General features: G+C 40.0%; 1 protein-coding gene across 3 annotated transcripts in view; it reads right to left on the reverse strand.

Annotated features, from left to right (window-relative positions):
- Positions 1-14,920, reverse strand: part of parga (poly (ADP-ribose) glycohydrolase a) — a 79,119-nt gene that overhangs the window by 61,753 nt on the left and 2,446 nt on the right. The window contains exons 2-8 of one of the 3 annotated variants that reach the window (XM_034184548.1): positions 13,615-13,699; positions 13,092-13,305; positions 12,652-13,055; positions 8,039-8,171; positions 4,057-4,179; positions 3,298-3,378; positions 2,115-2,189 (exon numbers count right to left, since the gene is read on the reverse strand). In XM_034184548.1, coding sequence (XP_034040439.1) covers positions 2,115-2,189; positions 3,298-3,378; positions 4,057-4,179; positions 8,039-8,171; positions 12,652-13,055; positions 13,092-13,305; positions 13,615-13,631 — 1,047 coding nt within the window. In that variant the 5' untranslated portion in view covers positions 13,632-13,699. Of the gene's footprint in view, positions 1-2,114; positions 2,190-3,297; positions 3,379-4,056; positions 4,180-8,038; positions 8,172-12,651; positions 13,306-13,614; positions 13,700-14,920 lie in introns of all 3 variants that reach the window. The other 2 variants (XM_034184547.1, XM_034184546.1) reach the window with 2 other exon arrangements.

The raw sequence follows: 14,920 nt of genomic DNA on the forward strand, positions 1-14,920 counted from the left end.
ATTTTCCTCAGGCTTTCAAAGAGAAAAGCATGTTCAACAGGTGCTGGCTTCATCCTTAAACAGGTGTGAATCAGACACCTGATTCACACCTGTTTGTTAAGCATGTGCATATCATGAATGCTTGGTCTTGTTGGATTTGTGAGAATCTACTGACTCTACTGGTACCTTGTTTCCCATGTAACAATAAGAAATATACTCAAAACCTGGATTATTGTTTTTAGTCACATAGCACTACTGTTATTCTGAACGCTACTGTAAGTATTCACATCCTTTGCTCAATATCTTGTTGTTGCACATTTGGCAGCAATTACACTTCTTCAAGTCTTCTTGAATATGACGCCACAAGTGTGGCGCACCTATCTTTGGGCAGTTTTGCCCCTTCATCTTTGAATCAGGTTGGATATGGACTGTTGATGCACAGCCATTTTCAGATCTCTGCAGAGATGTTCAATCGGATTCAAGTCTGGGCTCTGGCTGGGCCACTCAAGGACATTCACAGAGTTGTCCTGAAGCCACTCCTTTGATATCTTGGTTGTGTGCTTAGGGTCATTGTCCTGCTGAAAGATCAACAGTTGCCCCAGTCTGAGGTCAAGAGCACTCTTGAGCAGGTTTTCACGTAGGATGTCTCTGTACATTGCTGCATTCATCTTTCCCTCAATCCTGACTAGTCTCCCAGTTCCTGCAGCTGAAAAACATCCCCACAGCATGATGCCGCCACCACCATGATTATCTGTAGGGAAGGTATTGGCTAGGTGATAAGTGGTGCCTGGTTTTCTCCAAACATGATGCCTGGCATTCATGCCAAAGAGTTCAATGTTTGCCTCATCAGACCAGAGAATTTTGTTTCTCATCGTCTGAGAGTCCTTCAAGTGTCTTTTAGTAAGGAGTGGCTTCCGTCTGGTCACTCTATCATGCAGGCCTGATTGGTGGATTGCTGCAGAGATGGTTGTCCTTCTGGAAGGTGCTCTCCTCTCCACAGAGGAATGCTGGAGCTCTGACAGCGTGACCATCGGGTTCTTGGTCACCTCCCTAAGGTCCTTGTCCCCGATTGCTCAGTTTAGATGGTCAGCCAGCTCTAGGAAGAGTCCTGGTGGATCCGAACTTCTTCCATTTACAGATGATGGAGGCCACAGTGCTCATTGGGACATTCAAAGCAGCAGAAATGTTTCTGTACCCTTCCCCAGATTTGTGCCTCAAGACAATCCTGTCTCAAAGGTCTACAGACAATTTGTTTGACTTCATGCTTGGTTTGTGCTCTGACATGCAATGTCGGCTGTGGGACCTTATATGTGGACAGGTGTGTGCCTTTCCAAATCATGTCCAGTCAACTGAATTGAACCCAGGTGGACTCCAGTTAAGCTGTTGAAACCTCTCAAGGATGATCAGTGGAAACAGGATGCACCTGAGTTCAATTTTGAGCTTCATGGCAAAGGCTGTGAATACTTATGTATATGTGACTTCTTAGTTTTTGTTTTATTTTTAATACATTTGCAAAAATCTAAAAAACTTTTTTCACATTGTCATTATGTATTGTGTGTAGAATTTTTACCAAATAAATTAATGTCATCCATTTTGGAATAAGGTTGTAACATCAACAAATGTGGGAAAAGTGAAGTGTTGTGACTACTTTCTGGATTCACTGTAAGACATTAAAATACATGTAAACACTATTTGGGACCTTAATATAAAAGTATAAAGCAAGAAGGCACACTCATGCCAGCCACCACCACCCCACTCCTGCTAGTAATTTGTACCATTGCACTCAATCGGCTTCATGTTGCTTTGACCACTTTTTAGTAGATCACTCACTCATCTTCAACCGCTTACTCCAATTCATGGTCGTGGGGGGCTGGAGCCTATCGATTAGGAGATATTTAATGAAGTATGTCTTTTATGTTCTGACACTGTATTCGGAAATAAAAACAAGGTCTGCTGCTAATGTAATTACTCTACAAGACTGAGTTTTGTCATTTATGTGAAGAATTTTAACCATAAAAAATGAAATGCTATAACTTTTACAAAAATGTTTAATTAATTTAACCTTTTCACTTTTGTTGCTCCATCACCAGAGCCATTATAAAAAAAGAAGTAACTGTGCCCTTCAAACAGCTTACCTCTGTGCAAAGAAGGTTGAGTGCAGTGAAGTCCCATCTCTTTGCATGGCCTGTGTTGTATCGCAAGATTGCATCCTGCAAAAAAGAATTTGAAGTTGTTCAATTTATTCACAGTATATAATAGTTATGAGTTGCAATATCTGCTGCAGCCTGCCACCATGTGGTTGTTTATGGAACACATTGCTATTCTTTACTGCTGTATATGTACTGCTCCAATAGGAAATAGATGACTAAAAGCTTGACCAGGTTTTATGCAGCCAGTCATTTACTCAGTTAAGGTGTAAGGTTAGCAATAGTACAATTTAAACATTTATACTGAATTTCCGTCATGGTTATGCTGTCACACAACAAGCAAAAGGTTAGCTGACTTGAAGTATGACAAGAGTTGCAACTTGGTCATCAGGTATCATTAGCAACGTTAACAACAATACATACAAAAAAAACAAATCTATCCTGATAACAAAAGTGAAACATGTTAATGGGGACCTATAATACAGATTATAGGCCCGGTCTTCCACCTGGCCCAAAGCAGCACACAGTTCACTGCAAGTATCATAACTACTTGTCATTTTCATGCCCAGCACCCACAATCTTTGAATTGCGAGTTGCACTCATTTGTGCAGCCATGGTTTGAAAATCAGGTGTGGTTAGACCAAGCGCAGGTGTGTTGCTACTGCAAAGCATAATACAGGTACACCACAAACAAATTGTGGTCTGAAATAAAGCACAGACCCTTGCTGCCATTTACACGGCACAGTATTCAGATACACCTTACACAGGTAAGTTCACAACATGTGCATAATGTGCTTTTACACAATGAAACTTTATTGGGGAAAAAAAAAAAAAAAAAAAAAAAACTTCACCTTGCTGCCTTTCCTCGGGGACCTTCGGTGGCTGCTCTCCATTTCCACACTTTGATGTCATTGCGTGCAGATCTATTAAGTTCCCTGAAAACCTCTCATTTATGTTTCTTACTGAAAAAGCACTGTGCAAGATTCCTGACCAGTTTATTCTATGCTATTACCAGAACACACACATAACGAAGTGACTGATGACCTTTGCTGTAAAAAGCAAAGGGGTGTTGGATATATCATATGTGCTTTCAACTGTGTGCCACAGAATGTTAAGACAAGGGCTCTATGTATGTCTTGCAAATCAGTCCGGCCCACTTAAACAGTCTTACCCTCACATCCAGAGAGCTTTTAAATCCCCCTCGCAAGGCACTCTGGATAAGCTCCCAGCGACTCTGGACAGTACCTCGGTCCTACATGGTACAACAAATGACACACTCTTAGTATGGTCTGTGTGCTCAAACAATCAGCAGATTTTTCTTTTTGAAATGAGAAAACAAAAATCTGGAGAAACAACACACAAACACACACACACAGAAAACAACAGTTAATCACTGCCATCTGTTGGATGGATCACAAAAAAACAAGACAGAGAACACCAATTTCTCAACCCATACAGATTTTCATTTATGAAAACAATAAAATGAGGTAGGAGAAGATTTCTTTTTTTTTTGAATTTCAAATGATCATACAACAAACAAAAACTGCAGTTGTTTTATATACTGGAAGTGTAGTGTAGCACTAAAAGTACAGGGTTCAAAGCCTACAACTGAAGTTGCATCAGAAGACCATCCAGGGTAAAACCTGTGCCAAATCAACATGCTGTCATGACCCCAAGCAAAATGAGAGCAACAAACAGAATCTCACACACAGCTGTTTTGAGTTCTTTGTTTCTCTGCTTTCAGAAGGGAGTTTGGAATCAGCTCATTTCCAGATTTCATCTTTTTTTCCCATTCCAAAACAAAAATATACAAGTTGATAAGTACACAGACAATACAGCAGTGTTCTCAAAGTAGCTAAACCTGCTGCCTGTGGTTACATCAGGTGTAAACACCTTACATGCAGGCGCATCCTGTCAATAACTACTATACCTCATTCTCCACAGGAAAGAGGTTCTTCTCAGAGCAGGGCATCTTCACAGACATATCATCCCAAGCATCCTTGAACTTAGAAGGGAATGGAACAGGGACCTCTGCCTCTCTCAGCAGATCTGTCTGGAATAAAGAAATGGAAGGAATATCCAGATGCCTGACCGAGTGACTACAGTTTCTGGGACAGACCATATGCAGATTGCATTATCTTTGCTTATCCCAGATCAGTTTCAGAATCTCACTTCAATCAACTAACTGAATAATTTTACATAGTGCATATAATAGTTTATATACAGAGTATTTCATTTATGTGACATATTTCATTACTCGATTAGTAAAGTTGTTATGCTTTAGTTAACAGAAATAAACTACTAACAAACAAGAAAACCCTGGAAACAAAAGAGATCAGTAACATCCTACTTGGTGAAGAAAGGCAGTAACTCGTCTTTAACATCCTTGAAACCATATGGTGGAAGTTAGGTAATTTAAAACTATTACCCTGTTTTCATTTGTTTGTTTGTGTGTGTAAGATAACTTAAAAAATGGTTGGACTGATTTCCTTCAAACATGGTGGTAATATTACCTGGTCAGCTATCAAGAGGTGCTTAGAAGTTGGAGTAGTTTAGTCAAAGGCCAAAGTAAAAGAAAATATGGCTTGAAAAACACATTTTTGTACATAACAACCAAGACGCCTTGATGGATGATCTAAAGCATATAATGATCAGCAAAATATTTGTGATTGACTGGTATAAGTGACTTCATAAAGACATCACACAGAGATCATATGGTAAAGTCGTGCATAATCAAAACCACCAATACAAACATATGTATATTTACTTGTACATTTATATTATGGTGTGTAGAGCAGGCAGGGTATGCATCAGCCCTCTGATGTCTATCATTTTGACACAGGCAACTGTAACATTTTTATAAGAAATCAATGATAAGAATACTGAATACAGCAAGCCCGATTTCCTGTTTCAAAGCTGAATAAAATCTTGTTCGCTTACAAGCACATCAAATTGCTTGTTTAATTTCCCAGAGTATAAGTGTTTTTTAAACTAGTTTTGTAGATTCTGTAACTTATACTCTTGGGCGACTTGTATACGTAAAAAATAAAAATCACATTCACAATTCATAATATTATAATAACTAATGAGGGCGTTCGGCTTGAGACCAGAAGATCCTCGGTTCAAATCCCAGCCTGACCGAAAAATCACTAAGGACCCTTGGGCAAGGTCCTTAATGCCCTAGTTGCTCCCGGTGTGTATTGAGTACCTTGTATGGCAGCACCCTCACATGTGAGGCATTATTATAAAGAGATTTAAGTGTCTATAAAAAAAAAAGCGCTATATAAAAGCAGTGCATTTACCATCTATAATAACAAATAATAAAAAGTACACTACAACAATGTACAAAAGTCCAAAATTAAAGAGCTGATAATACAGGAAAAAATGGAACTTATATTCCCAAAAATACAGCACATGTAGCACATACTAGGGGGTGAGCCATTTCAGTAGCAACAGATACTGAGGGTTCCAGTATCTGTCAAAGACATTAAAAAGTGGTACTGTGACATCCCTAGTGCATACAGTGTAGGTGGTTCGATTAATTATCATTCACGAGATAAATCGTCAGCAGCAAGTAAAAATTATCTGCCATTTTAATGATTTATGAGGAGAAAGGTAAAGCTGAGCAAGTTGTAGTTACACGTTAGCTCTGACAGTCTTCTGTGAGACAAGCAGCGGAGGGTGCCGTCTAATGGGAGGTTTAGTGACAAGACGGAGAACAGGATAGATGATGACTTTACACCAACTACCTCTGTTTTCCTTAGTCATTCCCACTGGGTGCATTGAAACAAAGAGTACAAGGAGCAGGTGCAGGTCATGCAAAACAGTATTACATTTGTTAAATGCTCCCTCAAGTACACATATTGGATATGAACAGTTCAGCATGGTCAGATTATTGGACCATGTTGTTTGTTGTTATCAACGGGACCAAATTGGAATCGAGTGCATTTTACACAATATGTTATCCTCTGTAACTGGGCAGCACAGTCTCGTTTGAGGGTGGGCACTAAAGGGTTAAAATATGACGCAATAATCCTACATTTGGGGACAGCCCTCGTACAGTAGTGTTCAGAATAACAGTAGCGCTATGTGACTAAAAAGATTAATCCAGGTTTTGAGTATATTTCTTAGTTATATGGGAAACAAGGTACCAGTAGATTCAGCAGATTCTCACAAATCCAACAAGACCAAGCATTCATGATATGCACACTCTTAAGGCTATGAAATTGGGCTATTAGTAAAAAAATGTAGAAAAGGGTGTGTTCACAATAATAGTAGCATCTGCTGTTGACACTACAAACTCAAAACTATTATGTTCAAACAGCTTTTTTAGCAATCCTGTGAATCACTAAACTAGTATTTAGTTGTATAACCACAGTTTTTCATGATTTCTTCACATCTGCGAAGCATTAATTTTGTTGGTTTGGAACCAAGATTTTGCTCGTTTACTAGTGTGCTTGGGGTCACTGTCTTGTTGAAACACCCATTTCAAGGGCATGTCCTCTTCAGCATAAGGCAACATGACCTCTTCAAGTATTTTGACATATCCAAACTGATCCATAATACCTGGTATGTGATATATAGGCCCAACACCATAGTAGGAGAAACATGCCCATATCATGATGCTTGCACCACCATGCTTCACTGTCTTCACTGTGAACTGTGGCTTGAATTCAGTTTGGGGGTCGTCTCACAAACTGTCTGCGGCCCTTGGACCCAAAAAACAATTTTACTCATCAGTCCACAAAATATTCCTCCATGTCTCTTTAGGCCAGTTGATGTGTTCTTTGGCAAATTGTAACCTCTTCTGCACGTCTTTTATTTAACAGAGGGACTTTGCGGGGGATTCTTGCAAGTCACACAGGCGTCTTCTAACTGTCACAGCACTTACAGGTAACTCCAGACTGTCTTTGATCATCCTGGAGCTGATCAATGGGTGAGCCTTTGCCATTCTGGTTATTCTTCTATCCATTTTGATGGTTGTTTTCTGTTTTCTTCCATGCGTGTTTTTTTTTTTTTGTCCATTTTAAAGCATTGGAGATCATTGTAGAAGAACAGCCTATAGGTTTTTGCACCTGCGTATAAATTTTCCCCTCTCCAGTCAACTTTTTAATCAAACTACGCTGTTCTTCTGAACAATGTCTTAAACGTCACATTTTCCTCAGGCTTTCAAAGAGAAAAGCATGTTCAACAGGTGCTGGCTTCATCCTTAAATAGGGGACACCTGATTCACAACTGTTTGTTCCACAAAACTGACGAACTCACTGACTGAATGCCACACTACCATTATTGTGAACACCCCCTTTTCTACTTTTTTTTACTAATAGCCCAATTTCATAGCCTTAAGAGTGTGCATATCATGAATGCTTGGTCTTGTTGGATTTATGAGAATCTACTGAATCTACTGGTACCTTGTTTCCCATGTAACAATAAGAAATATACTCAAAACCTGGATTAATCTTTTTAGTCACATAGCACTACTATTATTCTGAACACTACTGTATGTCCCCATCAGAAACAAAAACTGCACTTTTTTCGCGACTGCTTCTGTGACTGCAACTGAAAACAAAATAGTACAAAATCCTTCCGTATGAAGTGATGCTGCGTTTGTGTTGCACAATGGCAGGCTGTCCCCGGTGTCGCTGACCGAACAGCACCCACTAAAAATTGGACACTCTTGCCTTCTCTGTGCATGCGTCATTTTGGAGAGTCTATTCACATATTATCATCTTGTTTCTGTATATTTATATGTATTACTTTTTTAACCGAATTAAAACCAAACCAAACATGATACACTCACTGCCACACACTCTTTGTTCTCCTTTATTATATACATTGAGCTTAACACCATACAACTAAACCTATCTGCAAATATCTCCATACACACAAACAACAAATGGTTGTTAACTTACCCTAACTGCAACGGTGTGGTTCGGACCTGCCTTCAGGTGGGGCAGAGGTGGGGCACACTGGGGCATTCTGTTTAATTCATCAATGGGTGTTCCCAACCATCGTCTGTCTGTGTCATGTAATGGTAATGAAATCCTGTACAGATAAAGAGACCACATCACCCCTGTATAAGCTCTATAGCCCAAAAATCTGTTAGTTCATGAGTAGGATATCTATGGATCTATTGTGATGTCGTAAGGTGGTTTTTCAAACATTCACAACCTCCAGACAACTGAGATAAAGATAGAATTCTGATGCATCCATCCATTATCTATATCTGCTTTTCTTGTTTGAAGGGGCCAGAGTCTGGTCCAGGGACGTGAGAGCCATGCTGGCCAACAACTAAATCAGCATCTTCACTTCTGCTACCTCTTGCTGTGCCTCCTGTGTTTCTGTCAGTCTTACAAATACGTTTTTAAAATCACAAATCACTCCTGTCACTCTTCTCCACCCTTCTTGCACTCAGCTTCACCTCGTCATCACTTTGAACACTGGACCGCACGTATTAAGCTCACCCACCTTCACAACGTCGACAGTACTGTCACCCTCCTTCTCATTCACGCACATGTACTCTCTTGCTGCAACTGACTCATTTCTCTTTTCTCCTGTGCATACCTCCACCTCTACAGACATGTTCACTCTCACTCATTCCATACATTTTTATAGTAGGATTTCTTGCATACAAAGCAATCAATGGTAAGTAGAGCACTCCATGGATTGATTTCTAACAATATGACTTGGGGCTGTCTCCCATTACTGATTACTCCCGGTTTCCATCCCGATTAAAAAAAATTTAGGAAATCTGACCTGATTTTTTTTTTTTTTTTTAAATCACAGCCAAAATTAACATGTAATCACAGTTTGTACCATTGCCTACTATTTTCTATCTAATTATACACGGTTACACAACACACTGGGTGTCTGCCTGGCTAGTTACTATCCAGGATGCAAGGCCGTTCCATGGTGTCATGGACACTGTGAATCACAGCACTAGCACATGGCTCCCAGACTTGATTACATCTGACTATAACCAATTATTACTGCATAATAATTATGTTACCTATGCCATTTATCTTGTATAGGTAACATAATTATTATGAAATTCAAACAATATACTTTATGTATTTTAAATAAATACTGGCATTATTATTGATTTAGAGTAATTATATTTTATTAATACTAAATACATAAAGCTGAGGATTATGCATTTCAAATAAACAGGATTTATTACAGTAATGAATATGCATCATGTAAGGTTTATTTGGTAGGTTTGTATTAAAATGATCTAAAAAAGTAAATGGGAACTTGTCATGTAATAAAATTACATAAATCTTAAAAGTTCGGGTTAAATATTTCTGTGGGTGTAGATCCAGTTATGTAGGATTCCGATCATGTTGTTTGTTGTTCGTTTGTTCTCGATAACTGTCGACAATCGGGTATCAAAATCAGTGATGGCAGATAGGCATAAAGTTGCAAAACAAGTCACTTCAGGACTCCAGACTGCCTCCAAATGGTAACATTTTTTTTTGCTCTTTGTACAACTACTTACGCATGAGTGACCTGCAGATTTGACAACTTATTTTTTCATTACTGATTTTGCCAGTGTAAACTGGGGGGAGGGGGGTTGATTAGTCAATGCAGGGATTGATGTAGATGCCACCCCTCTATAAAGAAGTGACCAATTTAAAAAGGGACCATTTTGTGTCTGACAGCAGACTGTGTTTCTTTCTTGTATTGAGCAGTGCACAGAGCTTTTAGCTCTGTCATGGTGCCTGCTGCTCCATGTGAACAGAGAGCTGGACCAGCCCCCAAAAAAAGTGCACTGTCTGCCATCAGTCCAAATTTCTACCTAAAACTCTGATATTGTTTACCTAAGGTGACGAATGAACATAGAGTGGCTCGTTCCTCGTATACCACCCTGTTCTGTGTGCACCAACCCAGTGCACATCTGTGCAGAGCAAACAGGGGATTGGCCGTCACGTTTTTTTATTGTTATTTTTTTTTTCTGTGACACTTTTTATTCTTGTTGTTAGCTAATTAAAAAAAAAAAATTTAAAAAGCGTGTAACTTTTTAGTTTATTATTAAAGATAGAAACACCAAATAAGTTTTTACATGAATACCACTAATGTTGCTCATCCTTGTGTTTAAACCATTAATTTGAACCAGACAATTTTTGTTTGAATTATCCTCTGTAATGAGATGCAAAATGAAGGAATTTATAATGATGATTTTAAAAAAAAATTGCTTTTGTTACAGCCATTGTTACATAACTCATTAAAATATGGTCAAAATACGAACAGGCGCATTTGTTAAAATATCAGACTGTCCAGGATGAAACATGTAACTGTTAAGATATACTAACAATAATTTTCTAACTACACTCAACAAAAATATAAACGCAACACTTTTGGTTTTGCTCCCATTTTGTATGAGATGAACTCAAAGATCTAAAACTTTTTCACAATATCACCATTTCCCTCAAATATTGTTCACAAACCAGTCTAAATCTGTGATAGTGAGCACTTCTCCTTTGCTGAGATAATCCATCCCACCTCACAGGTGTGCCATATCAAGATGCTGATTAGACACCATGATTAGTGCACAGGTATGCCTTAGACTGTCCACAATAAAAGGCCACTCTGAAAGGTGCAGTTTTATCACACAGCACAATGCCACAGATGTCGCAAGATTTGAGGGAGCGTGCAATTGGCATGCTGACAGCAGGAATGTCAACCAGAGCTGTTGCTCGTGTACTGAATGTTCATTGCTCTACCATAAGCCGTCTCCAAAGGCGTTTCAGAGAATCTGGCAGTACATCCAACCAGACTCACAACCGCAGACCACGTGTAACCACACCAGCCCAGAACCTCCACATCCAGCATGTTCACCTCCAAGATCGTCTGAGACCAGCCACTCGGACAGCTGCTGAAACAATCGGTTTGCATAACCAAAGAATTTCTGACAAAAAACTGTCAGAAACCGTCTCAGGGAAGCTCATCTGCATCTGTCGGCCTCATCGGGGTCTCGACCTGACTCCAGTTCGTCGTCGTAACCGACTTGAGTGGGCAAATGCTCACATTCGCTGGCGTTTGGCACGTTGGAGAGGTGTTCTCTTCATGGATGAATCCCGGTTCACACTGTTCAGGGCAGATGGCAGACAGCATGTGTGGCGTCGTGTGGGATGAGCGGTTTTCTGATGTCAATGTTGTGGATCGAGTGGCCCATGGGTGGCGGTGGGGTTATGGTATGGGCAGGCGTCTGTTATGGACGAAGAACACAGGTGCATTTTATTGATGGCATTTTGAATGCACAGAGATACCATGATGAGATCCTGAGGCCCACTGTTGTGCCATACATCCAAGAACATCACCTCATGTTGCAGCAGGATAATGCACGGCCCCATGTTGCAAGGATCTGTACACAATTCTTGGAAGCTGAAAATGTCCCAGTTCTTGCATGGCCGGCATACTCACCGGACATGTCACCCATTGAGCATGTTTGGGATACGACAGCGTGTACCAGTTCCTGCCAATATCCAGCAACTTCGCACAGCCATTGAAGAGGAGTGGACCAACATTCCACAGGCCACAATTGACAACCTGATCAACTCTATGCGAAGGAGATGTGTTGCACTGCATGAGGCAAATGGTGGTCACACCAGATACTGACTGGTATCCCCCCCCCCCCCCCCCATTAAAACAAAACTGCACCTTTCAGAGTGGCCTTTTATTGTGGGCAGTCTAAGGCACACCTGTGCACTAATCATGGTGTCTAATCAGCATCTTGATATGGCACACCTGTGAGGTGGGATGGATTATCTCAGCAAAGGAGAAGTGCTCACTATCACAGATTTAGACTGGTTTGTGAACAATATTTGAGGGAAATGGTGATATTGTGCATGTGGATAAAGTTTTAGATCTTTGAGTTCATCTCATACAAAATGGGAGCAAAACCAAAAGTGTTGCGTTTATATTTTTGTTGAGTGTAGGTGGTTCCATTAAAGTTTCACTTCAATAATAACTGCAATTGATGACCAAATACACAGGAGAATACTAATTGTCTCAAAATTGTAGTCTTATTTTTCAACTTATTGTTTTTCACATGTAAATGTAATATTTGAATATATAAACTGTTATCCAAACAAAACTGTGTCCAACAGAAAAGGCTGAGGGAGATAATTTATTACCATGGCAGTTAAAGTGCGGAACAATGTGAATAATTACACTGCAGGACGATTTATGGTTTGTGCCCCCAAATTTTCAACAAGTGCTACTAAAATTTTTAATCAGGGGATACAGTGCTCGTACTGAAAAAAGTTAGTCTGGAGCCCTGCACCTTATCTTTCTGTGACGTCCTCCCTGACACAAGGACAATGTAGCCACAAAATATTTTGCTGAAATCCATCCATTAGATTCAGAACTCTATTATAAACAAACAGGTAACAGTTAACACACAAACTCTGCTCTCAAGTGGCAGTTGGCGTAACATATGATATTGTGGAGCAAGAACAGATTATATGTAGCAATCAAAAGAAACATACAGCTGACAGAAAAGATGATGAGGGTTTACTGGTACCTTTCACAATCTGGATCTGACTGGCTTCCAGTTAAGGCCTGACTGACATCAGATGAGCCACTGCATTCAGCTAGCTCAGCTTCCTCAGTTCCTGTGGCATCCACACATATTCTTTCTTTGGCCAAACCTCCACAGTTTAAGTCTCGCTGAGATCCAGTTACCTGAGCCTGGGCAATGCCAAAATCTTCTGCTGAGGCAGTGACATCGTGATCCTTGTCCACAGAGTTTATGACCATCATGGTTTTACAGTTGGGACTGTCAGGACTCAGCATTTCCTCATCACCTGAATTTTTCTTGGGAGTACTACTAAGACACAGGGTGAGTTTGGGATTGGGAGAATGTGCAGCAAAACATGTTGTTTGAACAGTGTGTGGACCAGGGAAACTTGTCCTTTTAGTTTTCTGCCCACTGGAACACTGCATTTGAAACAAGCTGCTTTTACAGCTAACATAGCCAGATTCACCCAGGTCACCAGCAGACCCACAGCTCATGGAATTCTGAGAGGGGACATCATCTTGCATGTCTTCTGTAACTGCATTAGCTTTTGTAGTCTCACATGTTTGAGGTCCATGAAAGAGCTCATCTTTTTCATCTACAAAGTTTGCACTGGGAATTTCACTCTTAATACACTCTGGCTCAACTTCAGCTGTCACACTGCAAGGCAAAAAAGAACCAAAAATAAATTAAAAAAAGAAATAAATTCTTGAAAAGCCAAACATTTTTAATCGCATTTCATCACCAAAGTGCATTTCATATTTTCCTTGTAGCTAAACTTAAACGCTTACAGTTAACCAGTACGTGCAAATCTGTGCACATACTTGCTTGTCTATGTTGCAGCTTCTGCACTTTGACTTGGTGAACTATCTCTTGGTGGATAAGTGGAATGATTGTTGTTGCATTTTGTGTGCTCAGGCTTGGTTTGTTTGAGCATGCAATATTCTAATGTTAAGCAGACACTTTTACCTTTTTTGAGAATCCATCTCTTCATCTATGGTTCCCAAGTCAGAGCAGATTCATTAACAAAGCTGCTTAAAAAAAGGGAAACAATCTGATGAAGAAAAGACAAAACATTCTCTGTAGGAAGAGTCTAAAAAGGACCATCAGGATTCTGCAATCAGCAACAAGGCTTCACAAGCAACTTTATAGGTGTGTCTTCATTTTATGTTAGGGTCATTGGTCATTTTAAAAGATGCCAACAAGAGCCCAAAAATGTCAGAATTAAAAATTCTGTAGTTTTTACAGAGCCATTTTTGAAAATTTTGCAGACCCACTCACTGACTGACTCCATTAACAGAATAGAACAGAATGTCTATATTGTCACTACACATGTACAATGAGATTAAAAGCAACTACTTCACAGTGCGAACATATAAAACAAATGATACGGGAAAGGGGATAAGGTGCACAGTCTGACGTGTATAAACAATTGCAAAAAATGTTATCACTTTCTTGCCCTTTGAATTACAGGGAATAGGCCCAGATCCACAAAGGGCACATTCTAACTTGAGTTCCCATTTGTATCCACTGGCTTTGTATTTCGAAATACTGTGGCATCTTGAGCATGCAATTTCATCAGAGATACGCGAGAAACAGTTTCTGGTTTCCTGGGAGGAATCTGCATTTTTGTCATGAACTGGGAACATTGATTTTCAAAACAGTAAATAGATGGTAAGCAAATTATCTATTAGCCTAGTTAATAATATCCAGAACATCTAGGGGAGGTGATGGTCTAGAGCAGGGGTGGGCAACTTGTTCCAGAAAAGGCCAAGAGGGTGCAGGTTTTCTTTGCAGCCACTGATTCCACCAGGTGATTTCAATGATTAACTGATTCCATCTGCTCAAAGTGATATTAATCAGTGAAATCACCTGGTGGAATCAGTGGCTGCAAAGAAAACCTGCACCCTCTTGGCCTTTTCTGGAACAAGTTGCCCACCCCTGGTGTAGTGGTTAAAGCGTTGGGCTTGAGACCAGAGGATCCTTGGTTCAAATCCCAGCCTGACCGGAAAATCACGAAGGGTCCTTGGGCAAGGCCCTTAATCCCCTAGTTGCTCCCGGTGTGTAGTGAGCACCTTGTATGGCAGCACCCTCACATCGGGGTGAATGTGAGGCATTATTGTAAAGCGTTGTGAGCGTCTGATGCAGATGGACAAGCGCTATATAAATGAAAGTCCATTTAACATCTGAAGAACATATTTTGTGTATTTTGTGGTGATTCATAATTGCAAATGCTGACTTTGTGGAGAAAACACCAATATTTTTGCTCATCTCT

This window comes from Thalassophryne amazonica, chromosome 13 (genome assembly GCF_902500255.1).
Source record: "Thalassophryne amazonica chromosome 13, fThaAma1.1, whole genome shotgun sequence".
Taxonomy (NCBI): domain Eukaryota; kingdom Metazoa; phylum Chordata; class Actinopteri; order Batrachoidiformes; family Batrachoididae; genus Thalassophryne; species Thalassophryne amazonica.